General features: G+C 38.5%; 1 protein-coding gene across 1 annotated transcript in view; it reads left to right on the forward strand.

The window, feature by feature from the left end:
• Nucleotides 1–2473: 2473 nt before the first annotated feature.
• The window catches only part of LOC101392491 (schlafen family member 5), a 33064-nt gene continuing 11529 nt past the window's right edge, over nucleotides 2474–24008 (forward strand). The window contains exons 1-3 of the mRNA XM_087440815.1: nucleotides 2474–2591; nucleotides 19607–20657; nucleotides 21854–21979. Of these exons, the coding sequence (XP_087296941.1) occupies nucleotides 19646–20657; nucleotides 21854–21979 (1138 nt within the window). The 5' untranslated portion in view covers nucleotides 2474–2591; nucleotides 19607–19645. The remainder of the gene's footprint in view (nucleotides 2592–19606; nucleotides 20658–21853; nucleotides 21980–24008) is intronic.

The raw sequence follows: 24008 nt of genomic DNA on the forward strand, positions 1-24008 counted from the left end.
TGCCCTACCAGAAGGTGGCGAGGCTATGCCTGCCTTGGTGGGGAAATAGAAACTGATTCCACTTGGGTCTGTCGGGGCGGAGGTGCGAGTTCCTGTGGCCAGATGAGCAGTTAAGCACGACAGCGTCCTGTGTCAGAAGTGTTCATTTAAATGCCACAAGATTTCAACTCTTTTTGTTTAAATAAGAAGATGAGCAATCACAAGTGTTAGTACCTTCTTGCAAGTGGAAAAAGAGTGAATGTGTTGATCTGCTCTGGCCTGACTATGAAAATTCACAGTTGTTTGTGCATATCAGAAAACAGAAATCAATTTCAGCATTATTGTCATGGCAACAGGACGTTAAGTAAACAACCATTCACAGTTACAGTGTCTCTCAAGGCTAATGGACAGGTTCACAGGCCAGAGCAACAGTCTCTGAAGACCAGGTATCTTGGAGGATTTCTTTGCTAGAAAAAAAAAATCTCCAAGGGCAATTTTATGAACTGGAATCCTTCTTGCTTTTATGCACCTGTAAGGGAAGGAGAGAATTTTCTCTTATTTTGCTGAAGTAATTTTCCTTGGTAGCTAGGAGGGCCTGTTGTCTTCCACACCAAGCACAGATTTCCACTGAGACAGGACTTGGCAAGCCTGAGACGTATAAATGTACAATATGGAAGGGAAAGGGCAGGGGGGGTTGATGGTTATTATCAAACAAATATTGGGACATATGAAGCTCTCCCTCCATCTGGAGTATGCAGAATTTGGGACTCTATAACACTAATCCTATCAAAGACTCAGTTTCTATGGAAAAAAACTCAGTAATAGCAGGCACATAATTCTCCTACTGGTTTTTGAGCTAGTTATATTATAATAAAATGTTTTACCTAATTTTTCACAATCATTCACATACATAGTTTTTAATAGCTTTATTGGAATATTATTGACAGACAATAAACTGCACATATTTAAAGGATACGATCTGATAAATTTTGACACGTGAAACCATCATTGCAATCAAGACACTGAACATATATATCACCCCAAAAGTACACTTGGTAATCCCTTTCTCCCACTCTTCTATCTCCATCCTCATCCCCAAGCAACGATTGATTGGCTTTTTGTCACTAGAGAATAGTTTGCATTTTCTAGAATTTTATACAAATGGGATCATAGGATATGTACTCTTTTTGGTCTGGCTTCTTTCACTCAGAATAATTATTTTGAGATTCATTCATGTGTGGGTACCAATAGTTCCTTCCTTTTTATTGCTGAGTAGTATTTCGTTCTATGGATAACCAAAATTTGTTTCTGCTCCTGGGCATTTGGGTTGTTTCCAGTTTATGGCTTTTACCTATAAAAGTGCTGTGAACATTCATGCACAAGTCTATATGGACATATGTTTTCATTCTTCTTGGGTAAATACTTAGGAGTGGAATGGCTGGGTCATACAGTAAGCATATACAACTACCAAACTCTTTTCCAAAATGGTTGTACTTTATGTTCCTGTCAGGAGGGTATGAGAGTCCCCTTTCCTCCGCATCCTCGTCAAGACCTCATATGATTAGTCATTTTAGCTGTTCTAATAGGTGTATAGTGTTATCTCATTGCAGTTTTAATTAGCATTTCCCTAATGACTAATGATGTTGAACATCATTTCATGTACTTATTTCCTACCCATATATCTCCTTTGGTGAAGTATCTGTTCAAATCTTTGATCTGTTTTTAAACCATGTTGTTTGTTTTCTTGTTATTGCCTTTTGAGTTCCGTATGTAATCCAGATATAAGTTCTTTATCAGATATATCATTTGCAAAGATTTTCTTCCAGTCAGGGGCTTGCATTTTCATTCTCTTAACAGTGTCTTTCAAAAAGGAGACATTCTTAAGGTCCAATATATTGACTTTTTTCTTTTTTATATTGTGCATTTAGTGTCATCTCTAAAAAATGCTTGCCAAACCCAAGGTGAAAATATTTTCTCCTGTATTTTCCTCTAGAAGTTTTGTAGATGAATATACAAAGACTGAGAGACTTTACAGAGACAAATACAGAGACTGAACATACAACTGGACACTGGCCAGACCACATATAAAGACAGAACTCTGATCATAACCTCTGCAGCAACCAGCTGGGAAGCCGAACCACACACCCTGCAGCCCTTGGCCATATGTGGTCAGGACTTGGTCAATAACTGCCAGCTTCCCTAATTTTTGCTCCCACTTCCAACTCAGGACCAACCAAAAAAAGTCAAATATGTTCCCCAAACCAATCACCTAGGTTGCCCCATTTCTAGTTAGCTTCCCCCTGCCAAGAACCTCAAATCAGAGCATACCATATCCTTCTCTTCCTTTCACTGTAAAGTGTTCCCACTCCCTTGCTTGTCTTTGAGTCGCTCCAAAATGCAAGTGATAGTGACTGACTCCCTTGTTATAGTGAGCTCTGAATAAATAACCTCATTTGGGTGGTTTTCATTAATTTCCACAGTTTTCCTGGAGGTTCCACCAAGATACCGTCTGTGCTGCTTTGGCTGTGGACCCCAGCCTTTGGGCAGGTGCGGTACATACAGAGGCCCCTCCTGCCTTGCCAATAGTGGCTTGTTGAGTTGGCACCAACGTGGTAAGTCAGCACTGGCTCTGAACTCCTCTTTCTTTGCATTGACTTCTTCTATCAATCAACTGCTATTTTATTAGCAGTTTGCTAATTAGCACTGCTATTGATTCGCAGTTTGGTACCTGGGCGTTGTTATTGGTTCCCATTTGCTTGGTATCCTTGGTGGAATCAGGCATTCTTTTCATTCCTTTTTGCTCTCTTTCGTGTTAGTTTTGTGTTGTGCTGTTAAAAATGTTTGTCATAAGAGGAATCACAAGTTAGAGCACAGGGATAGACCCTATAAGCCTGTTCAAGCTGGCCTCACGATGAGTTTCTGGTTCTCCCTGAACCAAGGTCCATTTGGACAAACTTTGCTGTGAGTCATTAATAAAACCAGATAACTTTCTCTTTTTGTCTAGAGTTTTTGTCCTGAGATCTTGGCTTTAATCAAGAGAAATTGTTCTCTGGTTTTCCACCTGCTGGGGGACGCAGATTATTGGGTCTACGTTCAGAGGCGGCCAACAGTAAGATGGGGGACCCGAGACACAAGGCGCACAAACATTATGTTCCTACTGATGGTCGCCAGCTCTCATGGGGTCTTCTAAGTCTAAATCTTCTCCTCTTCCAGGAAAAACTCCTGCTTCTTATACGTTTACTACTAATTCTTGCACTTATCTTTGTAAATGGCATAACTTCACTAAGGATGATTTGGGCCTTCTGGCCACTCGGGAATATTTGACTTGAACAAAATTGTTCATTTGAGAGGCACCTTAGAAAGGTAAAGGAATAGGATTTCTCAGGACCAGTTGGACAGCAGTTTTTTTTTTTTAATTGATGTATCATTGACATAACATTATATTAGTTTCAGTTGTACAATGTAATGATTCGATATTTTTATATATTGCAAAATGCTCACCACAATAAGTCCAGTTAACATCCATCGCCATACATAGTTACAATATTTTTTTCTTGTAATGAGAACTTTCAAGATCCTCTCTCCTCGCTACTTTCAAATATACAATACAGTATTATTAACTATAATCACCATACTGTGCATTACACCCCCATGACTTATTCATTTTACAACTGGAAATTTGTGTCTTTTCACCCTCTACACCCACTTCGCTCACCTCCCACCCCCTGCCTCAGGCAACCACTAATCTGTTCTCTGTATCCATGAGCTCAATTTTGTTTGTTTGTTTGTTTTTTAAGATTCCACATATAAATGAAATCATACGGTATTTATCTTTTTCTGTCTGACTTATTTCACTTAGCATAATGTCCTCAAGGTCCATCCATGTTGTTACAAATGGCAAGATTTCATTCTTTTTTATGGCTGAATAATATTCCATTACACATATGTATACACCACACTTTCTTTTTTTTTAAATATTGTTTTCAAATTTTCTTGAGAAATAATTGACATATAGCACTGTATAGGTTTAAGGCATACAGCATGATGGTTTCATTTACATATATTGTGAAAGGATTACCACAATTAGGTTCAATTAACATCCATTTTCTTATATAGATAAAATAAAAAGAAAAGAAAGAAAAAAGGAAAATAATTTACTCCTTGTGATGAAAAGTCTTAGGATTTACTCTCTTAACAACTTTCCTATATGTTATACAGCAGTGTTAGCTATAGTCATCATGTTGTACATTACATCCCTAGTAATTATTTATCTTATAACGGGAAGTTTGTACTTTTTGACCATCTTCCTCTAGTTCCCTCTCTCCCTCCCCTCTGCTTCTGGTAACTGCAAGTTTGATTTCTTTTTCTATGAGTTTGGTTTTTTTGTTTTCCCAATTCCACATGTAAGTGAGATCATACAGTATTTGTCTTTATCTGAACTATTTCACTTAGCATAATGCCTTCAAGGTCCATCCATATTGTTACAAATAGCAGGATTTCCTCTTTTTTTTTTTTTTTTTGGTGAAGAAGATTGTCCCTGAGCTAACATCTGTGACAATCTTCCTCTATTTTGTATGTGAGACGCTGCCACAGCATGGCTTGATGAGTGGTGTGTAGGTCTGTGCCTGGGGTCCAAACCTGCAAACCCCTGGCCGCTGAAGAGGAAGCGTGCAAACTTAACCATTATGCCATGGGGCTGGCCCCAAGATTTCCTCTTTTTTTAATGGCTGAATAATATTCCTATATACCACAGCTTCTTTATCTGTTCATCCACTGATGAACACTTACGTTGTTTCCATGTCTTGGCTATTATAAATAATGCTGCAGTGAACATGGGGGTGCAGATACCTTTTCGAGTTAGTGTTTTCTTTTCCTTTGTATATATTCCCAGAAATAGAATTGCTGGATCATATGGTAGTTCTATTTGTAATTTTTTGAGGATCCTCCATACTGTTTTCCATAGTGGCTGTACCAATTTACCATCCCACCAACAGCGCACAAGTGTTCCCTTTTCTCCACATCCATGTCAGCATGTGCTATCTCTTGTCTTTTTGATGATGGCCATTCTAACAGATGTGAGGTTATATCTCAGTGTGGTTTTAATTTGTATTTCTCTAATAACGAGTGATGTTGAGCATCTTTTCATGTACCTGTTGGCCTTTCGTATATCTTCTTTGGATAAATGTTTATTCATGTCCTTTGCCCAATTTTTAATTAGGTTATTTGTTTTTTTTGCTATTGAGTTGTATGAGTTCTTTATATATTTTGGATATTAACCCCTTATCAGATATATGGTTTGCAAATGTTTTTTCCCATCCCGTAGGTTGTCTTTTCACTTTGTTGATGGTTTCTTTGCAGAAGCTTTTTAGTTTGATGTAGTCCCACTTGTTTATTTTTTATTTTGTTTCTTGTGCTTTAGGTGTCATATCCAAAATATCATTGCCAAGACCCATGTCAAGGAGGTTTATTCTTATGTTTTTTCTAGGAGTTTCATGGTTTCAGGTCTTATATTTAAGTCTTTAATCCATTTTGAGTTAATTTTTGTGAGTGGTATAAGATATGGGTACAGTTTTATTCTTTTACATGTGAATATCCAATTAAACCAGCACCATTTATTGAAGAAATTGCCTTTTCTCCATTGAGTATTCTTGGCTTCGTTATCAAGTATTAGTTGAACATATATGCTTGGGTTTATTTCTGGCCTCTTAATTCTGTTCCATTGGTTTATTTGTCTGTTTTTATGCCAGTACAATACTGTTTTGATGACTACAGCTTTATAGCATAGCTTGAAAATGGGAAGTGTAGTGCCTCATGCTTTGTTCTTCTTTCTCAGGATTTCTTTGGCTATTTGGGGTCTTTTATGGTTCCATGTAAATTTTAGGAGTTATACTGAATTTTCTTTATCCATTCATCCATCAATGGACATTTAGGTTGCTTCCATGTCTTGGCTATTGTAAACAATGCTGCAGTGAACATGGGGGTGCCTATATCTCTTCAGATTAGTTTTTGTTTTCTTTGGATAAATACCCAGAAGTGGAATTGCTGGATCATATGGTAGTTTCACTTTCAATTTTTTGAGGAACCTCCATCCTGTTTCCCATAATGGCTGCACCAATTTACATTCCCACTAACAGTGCACAAGAGTTCCCTTGTCTCCATATCCTGGTCAACATTTGTTATTTCTTATCTTTTTGATAATAGTCATTCTAACAGGTGTGAGGTGAGATCTCATTGTGTTTGGATTTGCATTTCCCTGGCGATTAGTGATGTTGAGCATCTTTTCATGCACCTGCTGGACACCTGGATGTCTTCTTTGGATAAATGTCTATTCAGATCCTCTGCCCATTTTTTAATTGGATTGTTTGTTTTGTTGCTATTGAGTTGTGTGAATTCTTTTTATGTTTTGAATATTAACACCTTATCAAATATGATTTGCAAATGTTTTCTCCCACTTGGCAAGTCGTGTTTTCATTTTGTTGATCGTTTCCTTTGCTGTGTAGAAGCTTTTTAGTTTGATGTAGTCCCACTTGTTTATTTTTGCTTTTGTGGCCTTTGCTTTTGGTGTCAAATCCAAGAAATCTTCACCAAGATTGATGTCAAAGAGCTTACTGCCTATGTTTTCTTCTAAGAGTTTTACAGTTGCAGGTCTTACATTCAAGTCTTTAATATATTTTGAGTTAATTTTTGTGTATGGTGTAAGATAAAGGTCCAGTTTCATTCTTTTGCATATGGCTGTCCAGTTTTTCCAACACCATTTATTGAAGAAACTGTCCTTTTCCCACTGTATATTCCATAAATTAACTGACCATATATATGTGAGTTTATTTCTGAGCTCTCTATTTTGTTCCATTGATCTATGTGTTTGCTTTAATACCAATACCATACTGTTTTGATTACTATAGCTTTGTAATATAGTTTGAAATAAACGAGTGTGATATCTCCAGCTTTGTTCTTTCTCAAGATTGCTTTGGCTATTTGGGGCCTTGGGCAGCAGTTTTGATCAGTATGCAGAGGCCTCCAATTGAAATTCTGAATCAAAAACTCCTTCACTAAAAGATTCTTTGCCCAAAGCTAATGAACAATTAACAAACTAGACTCTTTCCCTAGCAAGTCCTCCCCATCCTGGTCTTTCAGTTGCCTCTCTGTATCTAGCTCTCTTTTTCCCCTTATCCTTCTGATTTTTCTCTTGCTTCTCAGTCATCTTCTCCCTCTTCTTCCCCTTATTCAGACCCGCTATCTTTAACCAACGACTCTCCTAAAACCCCAAAATGTCACTTACCTCTAAAGATCTACCACTGCCATGAGCCAGGTGTACAGGCAACTGTAGAATTTAAACTTTGGACCCAAGCTGAATTAAGAGCTATACTTAAAGATTTCCCTAAACCCAGAAAAGGCCAGCAAATATTCATAGAAGAATTTAGAATTCTTTTGGGTGCACATAACCCAGGATTACGTAACCTATATCAACTCGTACATTTGTTGGTCAGAAATTCGAATGCTAAATCCTGGATGGCAAAGCTCATTGGGCTAACTCCGAAGGGGACCCACAGGACCCCTTTTTCCACAATAAACCTGAAGATTCAAAAAAAACAAAAAGATCCAAAAACTAGAGTACAGTCTCCTAAAAGCCAGACCCAAAACATTTGCAATAAAAATCAATTAGATCCTAATTCACTCATGCAAATGGAGAAAAGATGAAACCATTCCCCTTAAGTCACTTGCTTTGCTGTAGTGGAAATTTGCTCTGTTTTTTTCAATGTGCCTTTAGACCAGGATGTTCAATACATTTTTGCTGTCACTTGGGGAGGACGACCATAAAACTGGGAAGTCATGCCCCAGGAGTTCGCTGAAGCCCCCTATTTTTTCATGTTTTGTCCTCAATCAAGACTTAAAGAATCTAAATTTCCCTTGGGATTCAGTTCTGATACAATATGTAGATGAACTCCTACTTTGTTCAAGGAACAAGGAAGTCAGTAAAAAGAATTCCATTTACTTGCTCTCACCCTTAGCAGAAAAGAGATATAAAGTTTCAAAAGACAAATTCCAATTTTGCCAAAACATGGTTCACTGTTTAGTGAATGACCTATCTAAGGAGGGAAAAGCACTGTCTCCCGAGAGACTAAAGATTATCCAAACTTACCCTAGACGCTTCACAAAACAGCAGTTGAGAGGATTTCTAGAATTAACCAATTTTCTAGGTTTAACTAATTTCCAGGTTTTATTGCAGGCAATGGGGGCCAAATTGTTCTGAGACTGCGATACTTCTTTATGAATTAATAAAGTCCTCAGAAAGAGACCCTCTCCTTTGAGAGCCCAAACATGAACAGGCCTTCTGTAGCCTAAAGAAGTCTCTTCCACAGCCTCCTTCCCTAGGTATCTCTAACTATATAATAGCCATTTCGTCTATTTGTGCATGAGTGATCTGGACAAGCCCTTGGGGTTTCAAATCAACTTCATGGGAACAATCAAACAGCCTCACTCTAGACCTGGTTGCAAAGGCTTATCCCTCTTGTCTCAGGGCGATAGCTGTCACTGCGAATCTTGTTGATGCTTCTGCTGAACTAGTTCTAGGCTCCCCACTTGAGCTCATGGTTCCTCACGTAGTATAGACATTACTACTGACTGAAAACTTGCAACACTGTTCCGCCAACCAACTAACCTCTTATGTGATTCTGTGTCTCTCTCCCTCTCACATTATTGTCGACTACTGCAACACCCCAGATCCTGCCACTCTCCTGCCCCTACCACAAGAAGGGGAGCCTCATAAATGTCTTACTTCAGTAAGAGAACTTTCTGTACTTTGCTCAGATTTATTGACTCCCACTGAGAACTCTGACCTAATATTATTTGCTGATGTGTCATATTTCAAAACTGAAATTGGAGGTTATCAAGCAGAATATGCTATCACTAATTTAGGCTTTTCTTTAGAATACAGTACTCTACCTGAGATAATGTCAACGTAAGTGGTAGAACTTATTGCACTTCTGGAGTTTGTCAACTAGCCAAAGACCAGAGAATAAACATATACAGATAGCTGGTATGCTTTTGGAGTAATGCATAACTTTGTGATGCTTTGGAAACAAAGGGGATTTCCCATCTCTGCTGGAACACCCATCAGAAACAGACAGCAAGATGAGGAATTTTTAGATGAACTCCTACTTCTTAGAGAGAGAGCTATTATAAAGGTTGAGAACCATGCAAAAAGAGATAATATAGAAGCTAAAGGAAATGCTCTAGCAGATCATTTTTTTCTTCTCTTTTTTTGTGAGGAAGATCAGCCCTGAGGTAACATCTAATGCCAATCCTCCTCTTTTTTCTGAGGAAGACTGGCCCTGGTCTAGCATCCGTGCCCATCTTCCTCTACTTTATATGGGATGCTGCCACAGCATGGCCTGACAAGTGGTGTGTGAGTGCGCCCCTGGGATCCAAACCACTACATCACTGGGCCAGCCCTCAATCATTATTTTCTATAAGAAGTCTTAACCAAGCTTGTGATGCTATCTAAACTCTCAAAGGATAAATATCTTGAGAGATTCAAAAAGGCTTGTAAAATGTCATTGGTTAGCCCTTGATTTTGAAAAGGAAGAATGGAAAAAGTCTGACTGTACCCTTAACTCAGATAATCTCTGGCACTCTCAAAATGGCCACTTGCTGGTACCAGATTATTTCAAATGGATATTAGCTAAATTTCTTCATGAAACCACTCATTATGGTATAGACAAATTGGCTACTGTATTAAATCAGCATTGCAGGGGAAACTTTAAAAAGACAGCTGAGGAGGGGCTGGCCCGGTGGTGTAGTGGTTAAATTCATGCCCTCTGCTTTGGCAGCCCAGGGTTCGCATGTTCGGAGGTTTGCAAGTTCGGATCCTGGGCACGGACATACATACCGCTTATCCAGCCATGCTGTGGAGACATCCCACATACAAAATAAAGGAAGATGGGCACGATGTTAGCTCAGAGCTAATCTTCCTCAGCAAAAAGGGGAGGATTGGCAATGGATGTTAGCTCAGGGCCAGTCTTGCTCACAGCCACACAAAAAAGACGGCTGAGGCTATTTTCAGGTCACGTGTCATCATCAACAATGTAATTCTGGGAGAACTATAAAGCTGAGACATGGTCAGTAACCAAAGCCTCAAGGTCCTTTTAACACTTTCAGATGGACTTTAACCAGCTTCCATCCTCCCTGGGGCTTGAATATATTTTAGTTATTGTAGGTGTATTTTCAGAATGTGTTGAAGAATTTTCTCGCAAAAAGCTACAGTCCTTACAGTCACTAACAGGCTGCTTGATTTTGTGTTTCCTACCTGGGGCATACCAACTTTATATCAAGTGATCAAGGCACACACTTTATAGGAACCATATAAAAGAACTTTGTAAATTGTTACTACTTACTTTATACCATCCTTACTATCTACAATCTTCTGGAAATGTTGAAAAGACCAATGGCCTTTAATTTAATTTTTAAATCTAATCCTTTAATTTAGTCCTTAAATGAAAATTAGCAAAACTTTCAGAAACCTTTGAGGTCTCTTGGCCAAACATACTCCCACTAACCCTTATGGCCATATGGTCCATTCCCTTGGGGACACATCGGTTATCTCCTTACGAATTAGTAACTGGAAGAGATTTCACCTCCAATACTAGACTATGTCCTACCACTTGCGGATATCACAAAATATTGCAAGGGACTCATGTACCATACCCAGTCCTATCACCAGCAGGTTAAGGCTGCCTTCCCATAACATCATCTTAAACAGCCTCTTCATGATCTTCAACCAGGAGATTTCATCTATTGGAAGAGACATCAGAGTAAAACTTCTCCTGAACCTCACTGAAATAGACCTTATCAGGTACTATTAACAACAAATACAGTAGTGAAACTCCAGGGTGTCAATCCTTAGGTTCACATTTCACAACTGAAGAAGTAATTGAGAATTCTACACAGTTAAGGCTATTCCAAGAGAGGACCTCAAACTAAGGATTCTCAGAGATGTTCTAGGAGTAGCTGATCTTCAGAAGTAGACAGCTAACCCAAGACCTTCAGAACAAGTGGATGACCTAGGATAATGGATGGCTTCCACCCAAGACATTGGATCAAAACTCCTGTCTAGTTTCTGGGGTTTTTAAAATCTGCTTGTTTATAATCCTTCTTCTCATTGTCTATAGATCCTTGGTTGTCATCTACCCATGATAAGGCTTTTCTTCTTTTCTTATTATAATTGTTAGGTCAGAACGTACTCACTAATGCCCTTCTTAGGTTATCTAAAACAGTGGCCACTGCTTTCAGTCTTACTGACTGCAGGATATGCCATCTATCTCCAGCCCGCCATGATAAAAACCTCTGGCCGATTCCAGTCTCATCAAATGAGCCAATGGCGTTTCCACTTACACCTTCATGGACAAATTGCCTCAAACAAGTCAACTTGTGGCTGTATTAGTGTCCTTCTCTCCAAGAAAAAGAACCAATTATCATAGTCTATTGGTCAGACTCTAGGTAATTCTAAATTTGAATTCAACAACCTTCACAGAGCAATGGGCCAAATATTCACCACCTGGAAGAGTGGTGATCCAAATATGTATCCCTGCTATTGTAAGGCCTTGGTTCCAACTTCTTGTTGTGAACAACTCCTTTTTTCCTGGATCTCTATGTACTCCTACTGGATACTACTTCCTTTGTGGCCAGGATAGCCATTCTTGTTTGCCTCAGACTAACACTTCATGTTCTTTACGAATAGTATTCCAAGACCTCTATATACAGAAACCTTAATTCTATAAATGACAGAGGCTGGAAAATCCAACTCCAACATGAGATCCAAATGAGGCCGCTGTTGATTATTTGAGGACACTACCTGGGGGAATTACTGACTCATTGTGTATGTGTACAGTTAGAACAGCGTTCCCATCAGTGGGAGTCATACAAATAGCAAAGGCTGTAAGAAACTTATTACTAACTCTGACAGAATTTATTAACAATACCATCTCTTCCCTAGAAAGAATACAAATTAGTACAAGTAGTGCTGGCATGAGTAGTGATGGACAATCATTGGCAGCATAATGATGAATAATTGCATTGCTCTAGATTTCTTGTTGGTGAGTCATGGTCGCATTTGTGCCATTGCTGATACTTCTTGCTATGCTTGGATCAATGAAACAGGCAACGTAGAACGGGCTATATATCACCTTAAGGAAAAAGATACTTGGCTTTCTAAGATTGATCTCATGGCCTATTAGACTTGTTCTCTTGGCTTAAGTTAGGCAATAGGGGTTCCCGGTTCTAAGGCATCTTACAGGCACTATTAATTGTTCCTGCTTTTGTCATAGTGGTCATGATGCAGGTCTGTTGCATTCTTTTCAGAGTCTTAAATGCTTCTGTGCAACCACTGTCTCATCAGATGATCGCCATGATGACACAACAACAAAAAAATCAAGAGGATCTTGAAATACAGTAGACTATGGAGATGGCTGAACAATTCTAGAGCAGTGATAATCTGGATCTCTAGCCTTCTCTGAATTGGTTAACTTCTTGCAAGCAAGAAAATCACTAAAAAGGTGTCAGGAGGGACTGAGAGACTGAATACACATACCAACAATGGCCAGACCAAATATAAAAATAGAACTCTGACCCACAACCTCTGCAGCAACCATCCTGGGAAGCCAATCTACAACCTCTGAAGGAATTGGCCCAAAATAGTCAGGACTTGGTCAATAACTGCCAACTTCTCTAATTTTTTCTCCCACTTTCAACTCAGGGCCAACCAGAGAAAGCCAAATAGGCTCCCCAAACCAGTCACATAAGATGCCCCGCTTCTAGTAAGCCCTCTTCCAGCCTCCCCCTGCCAATAACCTCAAATCAGAGCACACTTGAGCCTTCTTTTTTTCCACTGTAAATCTTTCCCATTTCCCTGCCTGCCTTTGAGTCTCTGCCAACACAGATGGTGGTGACTGACTCCTTTATTATAGGGAGCTCTGAATAAATAGCCTCTGCTTGTTCTCATTTGGGCAGTCTTCATTTATTTCCATGTAGTTTTAGGTTTTACATTTAGATATATGACACATTTTAAGTAAATTTTTGTAAATGGTGTGAAATATGAATTGAAGTTTATTTCTTTTGCAGATGGATATCCAATTGTTCCTGTCCTATTTATTGAAAAGAGGACACTTTCCCCACTTTGCACCTTTGTTGTCCATGTATGTGTGGGTCTATTTCTGGACTCTCTATTCTGTTCCATGGATCTATTTATTCATCCTTATGCCAATACCATGCTATCTTGGTTACTGTAAGTGTAGAATAAGCCTTGAAATCAGTTAATGTTAGTACTACAATTTTATTATTCTTTTAAAGAGATTTAAGTTTAAAAAAACTATATATTTACCCATGTAGTTACCATTTCCAGTGTTATTCATTGCTTTATGTACATCTATTTTCCAACTGATATAATTTTCCTCCTGCCTGAAGACTTTCTTTAACATTTCTTGTATTGCAGTTCTACTGATAATGAATTCTTTCAGCTTTCTACGTCTGAGAAAGTTTTTATTTCACCTTCATTTTTTAATCAATTTTAAAAATTGAGGTGAAATTTACATAACATAAAGTTAATCATTTTAAAGTGAACAAATCAGTGGCATTTAATACATTTACAGTGTTATGCAACTACCACCTCTATCAAGCTTCAAAATATTTTCATCACTCTCAAATAGAGACCCATTAAGCAGTTACTCCTTACTCCCCTCTTCCCCTAACCCCAGGGAACCACTAATCTCCTTTCTTCATTCTACGTATTTCTCATAAATGGAATCATACAATATGTGACTGTCTTAGTCAGTTGGGCTGCTATAACAAAAATACTATAGACTGGGTGGATTAAACAGCAAACATTTATTTCTCACAGTTCTCGAGGCTGGGAAGTCCAAGATCAAGGTGCTGGCAGGTCTGGTATCTGGTGAGAACACTCTATCTGGTGTGCAGCTAGGTGCCTTCTCATTGTGTCTTCCCATGGTGGAGAGAGCAGAGAGAGAGGAAGCAAGCTCTCTCATGTCTCTTCTTATAAGGACACTAATCCCATTATGAGGGCTCCACCTTCACGACCTAATTACCCCCTAAAAGCCCCACCTCCTAATACCATCCCAATGGGGGTTAGGGCTTCAACATATGAATTCTTGGGGGACACGAATATACAGTCCAGTGACCTTTTGTGTCTGGCTTCTTTCACTTAGCATAATGTTTTTGCAGTTCATCCATATTGAAGCGTGTATTGGTACTTCATTGCTTTTTATCACTGAGTAATATTCTATTGAATGGATATGGCACAATTTGTTTATCCGTTCATCTGTTGATAAACATTTGAGTTGTTTCCATCTTTTGGCTATTGTGAATAGTGCTGCTGTGAACATTCATGACTTATTTGAGTCTCAAGGATTTGTCTGAGTACTGGTTTTCAATTCTGTTGGATAGGTACTTAGGAGAGGAATTGGTGGGTCATATGGTAATTCTATGTTTAACTTTTTGAAGAAACTCCAACTGTTTTCCACAGTGGCTGCACCATTTTACATCCCTATCAGCAAAGTATGAGGATTCCAATTTCTCCACATCCTCATCAACACTTATTATTTTCCTTTTGTTATTATTATTATTATTATTATAACCATCCTAGTAGCTGTGAAGTGGCATGTCATTGTGGGTTTGATATGCATTTCCCTAATGACTAATGATGTTGAGCATCTTTTCACATGCTTGTTGGCCATTTGTGTGTCTTCTTTGTAGAAATGTCTATTCAAGTCCTTTGTTCATTTTAAAAATTGGGTTCTTTGTGTTTATTGTTGAGTTACCTTATTTTTTGAAAGACATTCTCACTAGGTATAGAACTCTCGGTTGACGGGTTTTTATTTCTTTCAGTGGTTTTAAGATGTTGATCCACTACCTTCTCACCTGCTTTGTTTCTGACAAAAAATCTAAGAGCATCCTTTGTTCATCTATACATAATATGTTTTTTTCCTCTGGTTGCTTTTAAGATTTTCTCTCTATCAATGATTTTGAACACTTTAATTATGATGTGACTTGATGTAGTTTTCTTCATATTTCTTGTACGTGGGACTTGTTGAATATTTTGGCTCTCAATCTTGATTTTTTTATAGTTTACATCAAATTTGGAAAATTTCTGACCATTATTTCTTTTGTTTTTTGTTTTTTTTTTGAGGAAGATTAGCCCTAAGCTAACAGCTGTTGCCAATCCTCATCTTTTTTGCTGAGGAAGATTGGCCCTGGGGTAACATCCGTGCCCATCTTCCTCTACTTTATATGAGACACCACCACAGCATGGCTTGATAAGTGGTGTGTAGGTCTGCACCAGGATCCAAACCTGCGAACCCCAGGCCACCGAAGCAGAGTGCATGAACTTAATAGGTATGCCACCGGGCCAGCCCTGTGATCATTGTTTCTTCATAAAACTTTTATTTGTTTCACACAGGAGAGTAATCTAGTCCCTGGTACTCTATTCTGACTGGAAGTGGAAGTTTCATGTATGTAGTTTTGAAAGTCATAGTTCTATAAGATATAATAAGAAAATCAGTGGTCCCTTACTCTCCCCTTTGCCTGCTCTTTAGGCAAGCTTTTGCCTCTTTGGCTTTTTCTTTTGGCATTTATTTATATATTTCTAAACAACTTGCTCATACTCTCATTCTTCCCTCCCTCCTTCCAGTTTCAGATATTGTCTGTTTCTGAAAGATAAGGGTATCGCTCTCTCACACTTCTTTTCTTTTAATTATTTTATTGAGTTCACATAGTTTTATAACATTGTGTAAATTTCAGGTGTATATTATTATAGTTCAGCTCCTGTATAGACTGCATTGTGTTCACCGCCAAAAGTCTGGTTTCCATCCATCACCAAACACATGGGCCCCTTTACCCTTTCTGCCCTCCCCCTGCCCTCTTCCCTTCTGGTAACCACCAATCTGTTCTCCTTATCTATGTGTTTGGTTGTTTGTTTATCTTCCACATATTCTGTCACACTTCTTACTCTACCCTTTCTCTCCCCACATCCTGCCAGGACAATTATATCATCATTTCTGATCAGAACAATTTTCAGAGTTTATATCATTATGACTGTCATTTTACAGCTGTGCTGTATAATTATATTTTATTTCCTATACTACTTTTAATTTTAATCTTAGAGTTATTATCTTATATTTGTATATTGTATTTGTGTATTTGTATTTGCATATTTTCCTAAGACCCTATTGCTAATTCATCCCCAAACTCTCCACCTCCTCAGTTGACTAACTTATTAAGTGTCCCATCAATTGCACAGTCTCAGGGGCTACCCGCTGAAGCCTGTTGCCATCTGCTCCAGTTTTTGGATACTGATTCTCTAGACCTGCCCCACAGCTGTCATTCTGGAGTCTCCTTTCCCACTCATCCAGGGGATTGTATTTGCTTCTCTCTCAGGTTGCATCTTTTGTTTCCTGCATCTAGGGTTTTTTTTTGTGTGTGTGTGTCATGAATATGGTCATTTCTTTCTTTATACGTTTTCTGTAATGTTATTCAATAAGTTTTTTAAAAAATTATTTTATTGAGGTCATATTGGTTTATAAGATTGTGTTATTTTAGGTGTACATTATTATATATCAGTTTCTGTATAGACTACATCTTGCTCACCACCAACAGTCTAGTTTTTGTCTGTTACCATACATATGTGCTCCTTTACCCCTTTCACCCACCTCCCCACCACCTTCTCCTCTGGTAACCACTAATCTGTTCTCTTCATCCATGTGTTTGTTTATCTTTTGCATGAGTGAAATCATATGGTGTTTGTCTTTGTCTGTCTGGCTTCTGTATATATACACACAACATCTTCTTTAGCCATTCATCCATTGATGGGCACTTAGGTTGCTTCTGCATCTTGGCTATTGTGAAAAATGCTACAATGAACATAGGGGTGCAGAAATCTCTTTGTACTGTTGATTTCATGTTCTTTGGATAAATACCCAGTAGTGTGATAGCTGGATTGTATGGTACATCTATTTTTAATTTTTTGAGAAATCTCCATACTGTTTTCCATAGTGGCTGCACCAGTTTACATTCCCACCAGTGGTGTATGAGGGTTTTCTTTTCTCTACATCCTCCACAACATTTGTTATTTTTTGTCTTGTTAATTATAGCCATTCTGACAGGTGTAAGGTGAGATCTCATTGTACTTTTGATTTGCATTTCCCTAATAATTAGTGATGTTGAACATCCTTTCATGTGCCTGTTGGCCATCTGTATATCTTCTTTGGAGAAATGTCTGTTCAGATCCTCTGCCCATTTTTTGATTGGGTTGTTTGTTTTTTGTTGTTGTTGAATTGTATGAGTTCTTTATCTATTTTGGAAATTAACCCCTTGTTGGATATATGATTTGCAAATACTTTCTCCCAGTTGGCGGGTTGTCTTTTCGTTTTCTTGATGGTTTCCTTTGTCTTGCAGAAGCTTTTTAGTCTAATGTAGTCCCTTTATTTTTTCTTTTGTTTCCCTTGCCTGAGTAGACATTCTACTTGAAAAGATGCTGCTAAGACCGTTGTCAAAGAGTGTACTATTTATATTTTCTTTTAGGAGTTTTATGGTTTCAGGTCTTACATTCAAGTCTTTAATCCATTTTGAATTAATTTTTGTGTATGGTGTAAGACAATGGTCTACTTTCATTCTTTTGCATGTGGCTGTCCAGTTTTCCCAACTCCATTTATTGAAGAAACTTTTCTTTGTCTAATGCGTGTTCTTGGCTCCTTTCTCGAAGATTAGCTATCCGTAGATGTATGGTTTTATTTCTGGGCTTTCAGTTCTGTTCCATTGATCTGTGTGACTGTTTTTGTACTGCTACCATGCTGTTTTGATTACTATAGCTTTGTAGTATATTTTGAAGTCAGGGATTGTGATGCCTCCAGCTTTGTTCTTTTTTCTCAGGATTGCTTTGGCTATTTGGGGTCTTTTGTTGTTCCATATAAATGTTGGTATTCTTTGTTCTATTTCTGTGAAGATTGTTGTTGAGATTCTGATTGGGATTGCATTGAATCTGTAGACTGCTTTAGGTAATATGGACATTTTAAATATGTTTATTCTTCCAATCCATGAGTATGGAATATCTTTCCATTTCTTTATGTCTTCTTCAATTTCTTTAAAAAATGTCTTATAATTTTCAGTGTATAGGTCTGTCAGCTCCTTAGTTAAATTTATTCCTAGATATTTTATTTTTTTTGTTGTGATTGTAAATGGGATTCCATTCTTGACTTCTCTTTCTGCTAGTTCATTATTGGTGTAGAGAAATGCAACTGATTTTTGCAACTTGATTTTTTACCCGGTAACTTTGACGTAGTTGTTGATTATTTCTAATAGTTTTCTAGTGGATTCTTTAGGGTTTTCTATATATGGAATGATGTCATCCGCAAACAGCAAGAGCTTCACTTCTTTCTTTCCAATTTGGATACCTTTTATTTCTTTTTCTTGCTTAATTGCTCTGGCCAAAACCCCCAGTACTATGTTGAATAGGAGTGGTGAGAGTGGGCACCCTTCTCTTGTTTCTGTTCTCAGAGGGATGGCTTTCAATTTTTCACCATTATGTATGATGTTGGCTGTGGGTCTGCATCTAGGTTTTTGAGGAAGGAAGTGTAGCGGGCAGAGCCAGGACACTGTCCAGATAGCAGGACATCTTCTTAGTTCACAGTGAAGTCTCTCATGATAGAGGGTTTTGTAATTATGTGTGAGTTGGTTTAGTCACTCCTTCTTCCTCGACTGCCACAGATTGGTCCAAGATGGCAGCTGCAGGAATGTGTATCACTCACATCCCTTCTTCAGTCCTGTAGTGTGGTTGCAAACATGGTGTGTCTGCATGCTGTCATTAAGCTTCCCCTCTTCTGAGATTCCTTGTTGTCAGTTGAGGTTTAGGAAATGTCAAAAGCCCACCTTAACCTGCCAGCCTGGTTGTTCCAAACAAATAGTCAATAATTTGTAGTTCCAAACAAATTACATAAAAATATATAGTATATAATTATAATTATATATAAAAGGTTTTATTATGTAAAAATAGAATATATATTATATATAAAAGTACATAATATACATTTATATATTTTTTTCACAAGATGAGAACTGCTTGGACCAGGGGAAGCTAAAGGATGTGTTCCACAGCAACAATGATAAATTACCAACTCAATCAGATTTGCTCCTTCCCAAAACTGAGCTATAAAATAATCTGAGAATTGCCCAGGTCTCAGTGAAAGGAAAAAGACAAAGCACCAAGAAAAACAATAAACAGCACACCCCAGAGATACCTCTGACCCTGAAAGCTTTCCAGTTGCATTCCACCATGTGTATCTTTGTAAAATTTCCTGTTTTCTGCAGGTGACCCAGGAGACCTTGCCACTCAGAGAACTCGGCAGAAACGGTTACCAAAATCACAGCATAAAAATAGCCTCTTGATCATTTCTCTGGTGGCAGTGGGCTTCCAGCAGACAGCTTCTCAGCCCATCTTACACACTTAATTCTTGCATCTGTCTGGCCTCAAGCCCTGTGGGAATAAATGAAGTGGCCTCAAGCTGTCGATATTCCCACCGCCCCTATTCTTGTCCTATTCTAATGGATCTATCTTCCTGTTTTCCAGGAGGACATTTCAGATAAGAATAGGACAAGTGCCCAGAAGATGAGTCTCAAGACTGATTTGGAAACAAACTTTGCTGAGTGTGTTTTAGACGCAGGAAAAGTCATCCTTGGGAATAAGCAAAGGAGTGAAATGAACCGTCAACTGCAGGAGAAACAGAATAAAGTCATCTTGCATGCAATATGTGCCCTGATGAATTCTGGTGGGGGAGTGGTCAAGGCTGAGATTGAGAACAAAGAGTACAATTATGAAATTCATGGAGTAGGGTTGCATCTGCCTTCCATTTTCAATGGCTATTTAGACGAGATGCAGCAGGGAGACCTCTTTTTGATTTTTGTGAAATCATGGAACGCAGAGGCCTCTGGTGTACGGCTTGCTACCTTGTGCTCCAATTTGTACTACAGACATAAAACATCTACCAATGTCATGAATTCTCACGAAGCACTGGCATTCCTCAAAGAGAAGACTCAGACTCTTAGGAATATTAATTATTCCTATTTAAGTCCACAGAAAGTTCGGGTTGGTGTACAAAATGAAGGTAACATAAAGGCCTCAGCCGCTGCTTTATTTGACAGAGCTCACCTTCAGTACCTGGAAAAGCTCAACTTTACTAATTCCACGCATGTTGAATTTAAAATGTTGTCAACAGAGGTGTCACAATGCTTTAAAGAGAGTCTCCCCAGTTGTGTTTCTGCGTTTGCAAACACTGAAGGAGGGTTTGTATTTTTTGGTGTGCATGATGAGACCCATCAAGTCATTGGATGTAAAAAAGAGAGACTAGATCTTACCGCCTTGAGGGCTTCTATTGATCACTGTATTAAGAAATTACCTGTCCATCATTTCTGTACACAGAAGCGTGAGATAAAATATGCCGTCAAATTCCTTGAAGTACACAATCAGGGTGCCCTCCATGGATATGTCTGTGCTGTCAAGGTGGAACCATTCTGCTGTGCAGTGTTTGCTGAAGTGCCTAGTTCCTGGCAGGTGAAGGACAATCATGTGAGACAGCTGAGCACAAAGGAATGGGTAGCTTGGATGACGGAAGCCGACCCAGGTCAGGGAGCAGAATCCACAGTGATTGTAATGTTTGCTGGGACAGGGGAGGTGGGGATGGAGGAAAGGGAGGTATTATTTTAGAATCTGGGGAAAGAGAGGTACTCTGAATTGCAGATGACTGATTTATTAATTCCTATAGACATAGTCGGTGGGTCATTGCCCTTTTTTCATCTGCCCATCTTGAATATTCTGCATTCAACAAACGGATACCCTGGGCTAGTAAACCCACTAGAAGTTGGTGCAGGCGGCTGTTTGACCTGGAAATTTCTATTTTTACATCCTTTCTTGTGTTCATATTCAAGTTTCTTCTTTTCCTTTTCATGAACTCACATTTTTTCGGGAAATTCCTGTTTCCCATGTACATATACGTGCCCTTGAACTTACTGCCCCATTCCCCTGCCTTCCCATTCTTCTGTGGTTCCCTGGATGAAATATTCTCCCTTTCTCATTGCCCTACTTTCATTTTTGAACCCAAACATGACATGGCTGTCCCTCTCCTTTCTCACATTTCCTTTTGAGAGCCAACATGTGATGCTAACTGTGACTGATGAGCCAAAGAGTAGTCTTGGTGATATGCATCCACCTTGGAAAAGGAAAGCCTGAGATAAAATTAGACAAAAGAAAATCAATGGTAACTTCTTCAAAAGTCCAGAAAAATGAAGTCCATTTCAGAATCTTCTCAGAAATCTATATCCATTGACCTTCACATCTTCTAATCATATTTTTTTAAATATAAGCATTCTAAAAATATGAAAATAGTTTGATTCAATATAATAAAATTAAAAATTAAAAACTGGGGCCAGCCCGGTGGCGTAGTGGTTAAGTTCGCATGCTCTGCTTTGGCAGCCCAGGGTTCGCAGGTTCGCATCCCGGGCGCGGACATACATACCGCTCATCAAGCTATGCGGTGGCAGCATTCCCGGATACAAAATAGAGGAAGACTGGCAACAGATCTTAGCTCAGGGCCGATCTTCCTCACACACACACACACACACAATTGAGAACTGTTGCTACATGCCAGTTTTTCCCCCCAAGATGTCAGTGGGCTTTCCCGAGCTGACTTAGGATGTAAACACAAATAGCGTGGGCCACGGCTTTGAGTTCTAAAACTAAGTGAAAGACTGTGCAACACAGCTCAGCTCTAAGTTGGGGTCTGCCTTTTGCATTTTGAAGCTTTGGTTCTTGTTTCCTAAGACCTTTCCAGAGTTTCTGAGATGGTCCTTGCGCTGAGCTTGTCAGCCACGACGCCCTGCAGCAGGAGTGTGTGCATCCATAAGAATTTGGAAAGTCTGGAAGAACAGCAAAAACGTTACTTTCCAGGTAACTCCTCATCTCTGGTTGCTTCCGCACATGTTGGTTGTTCATCCATATGGAAAAAAATAAAAATGGGCTCCTATTTTATATTCTATAGAAAACCAATTCCAGAAGTTTTAAGGACTCAAATGGCAGAAACAAACTTTTCACATTTTTAGTAGAAAATGTATATGAATAATTTTGTGTCATTGAGGTAGGGAGGGATTTCCTAACCGAGACACAAAAGTATTAAACTTAAACAAAAAGATTGATCAATTTTCCTACATTAAAATTAAAAACTTCTGTTCCTCAAAAATAGCTTAAAAAGAGTGAAAAGATTTAACTAAAAACTTGAAGAAGATATTTGCAATCCATGTAGCTGACAAAGGATTGGTAGGAAGAACGTATAAGGAACTTGCACAATTTTTTAAAAGGACAAACCACCCAGTAGAAAAATGGGCAATAGTTAAAGATGTATTTCCCAGAAAAGGAAACATATATGTCCAGTAAACTTATGAAAAGATGCTCAACCCATCAGTCATGAGTGAAATGCAAATCAAAACCACGAGTAGATACCATCTTACACCATTTAATTGACAAATCAGGTGTTGGGGAGGTTGTGGGTAATCAGGATCTTTTGTACATCCATGCTGGGAATTAAGTTGGCCTAATCCCTTTGGAAAACAAATTGGATATTGGTCATTTGCACACTCTAGCATTCAGCAGTTCTTTCTAGCTTCTAGAGAAAAACGTGTGCACGTGCATCAGGAGATATCTATAATTGGAGATAGGCCCATGAGGGGTCGTAGATTCACTGTTTGTAACAGCCCAAACAGGAAACAACCAAAAAATCTGTTGTCACAACAATGGATAAATATATTGTAGTTTATTTACATAATGGAATATTACACAGCAGTAAAAATGAATGCACTACAGCTGTGCAAGCTGAACCTGAGTAACGTGTGTGTACCTCTTGTTACAACCTTACTCCTAGATTTACCCGATTCTTTTATTGATTGTATAGTATTGCATTGTATAGTATTGATTGTATAGTATTCCTAAACATGTATGTTATTAATTTTGCTGTTTTTATTATGAAATATATAATACATACAGAAAGTACATAGAACAAAGATATAATTTAATAAATAATTATGCAGTGAAACCTGTGTAACCACCACCCAGGTCAAAAAGTAAGACCTTTGCAAACACCCCTGCTATCACTTCGTTAACCAGTCCCCTTTTTGATGGAATTTTAGATGATATCTAATTTTTTCTGTTTTATTTTTATTTTTATTTTTATTTGTGAGGAAGATCAGCCCTGAGCTAACATCCATGCTAATCCTCCTCTTTTTGCTGAGGAAGACCGGCTCTGAGCTAACATCTATTGCCAATCCTCCTCCTTTTTTTTTTCTCCCGAAGCCCCAGTAGATAGTTGTACGTCATAGTTGCATATCCTTCTAGTTGCTGTATGTGGTACGCGGCCTCAGCATGGCCGGAGAAGCGGTGCGTCGGTGCGCGCCTGGGATCCGAACCCCGGGCCGCCAGTAGCCGAGTGCGCGCACTTAACTGCTAAGCCACGGGGCCGGCCCTAATTTTTTCTATTTTAAACAGGGCTACAATATACATTTTTCTACAAATACCTTGAGGTGTTCCTTAAGGATAAATCCCAAGTAGTAACAATAGCTTGTAAATTTAGGTGTATTGCCAATTTGTAATTCAAAACATATACCAGAATACAGTTTCCTCAAATGGTATTATCATGGCATTTCTCTTCTAGAAGAAGCTTAGAAACATTTTGTTCCACCAAAAAGCAAAGGACAATATGAGATTATTTTTATGGCATTTAAGTGAAAATGATAAATTAATGTGGAAAGAGCTGTCATTTTTACAACAGTGAATTTTTTTCATAATTGAATGTGAAATATTTGGCCATTTATTCAAGTCTTCTTTTACCATATTTCATCAAACTTAAGAAAACAATATTGCACTATTATTTATTTACCACTGAAAAAGAAAATATGGCCAATTAAATTATACGAGGTATCTTGATTTT

The sequence above is a fragment of the Ceratotherium simum genome, chromosome 16, assembly GCF_057802395.1.
Source record: "Ceratotherium simum simum isolate JZ-2026a chromosome 16, ASM5780239v1, whole genome shotgun sequence".
Lineage (NCBI taxonomy): Eukaryota > Metazoa > Chordata > Mammalia > Perissodactyla > Rhinocerotidae > Ceratotherium > Ceratotherium simum.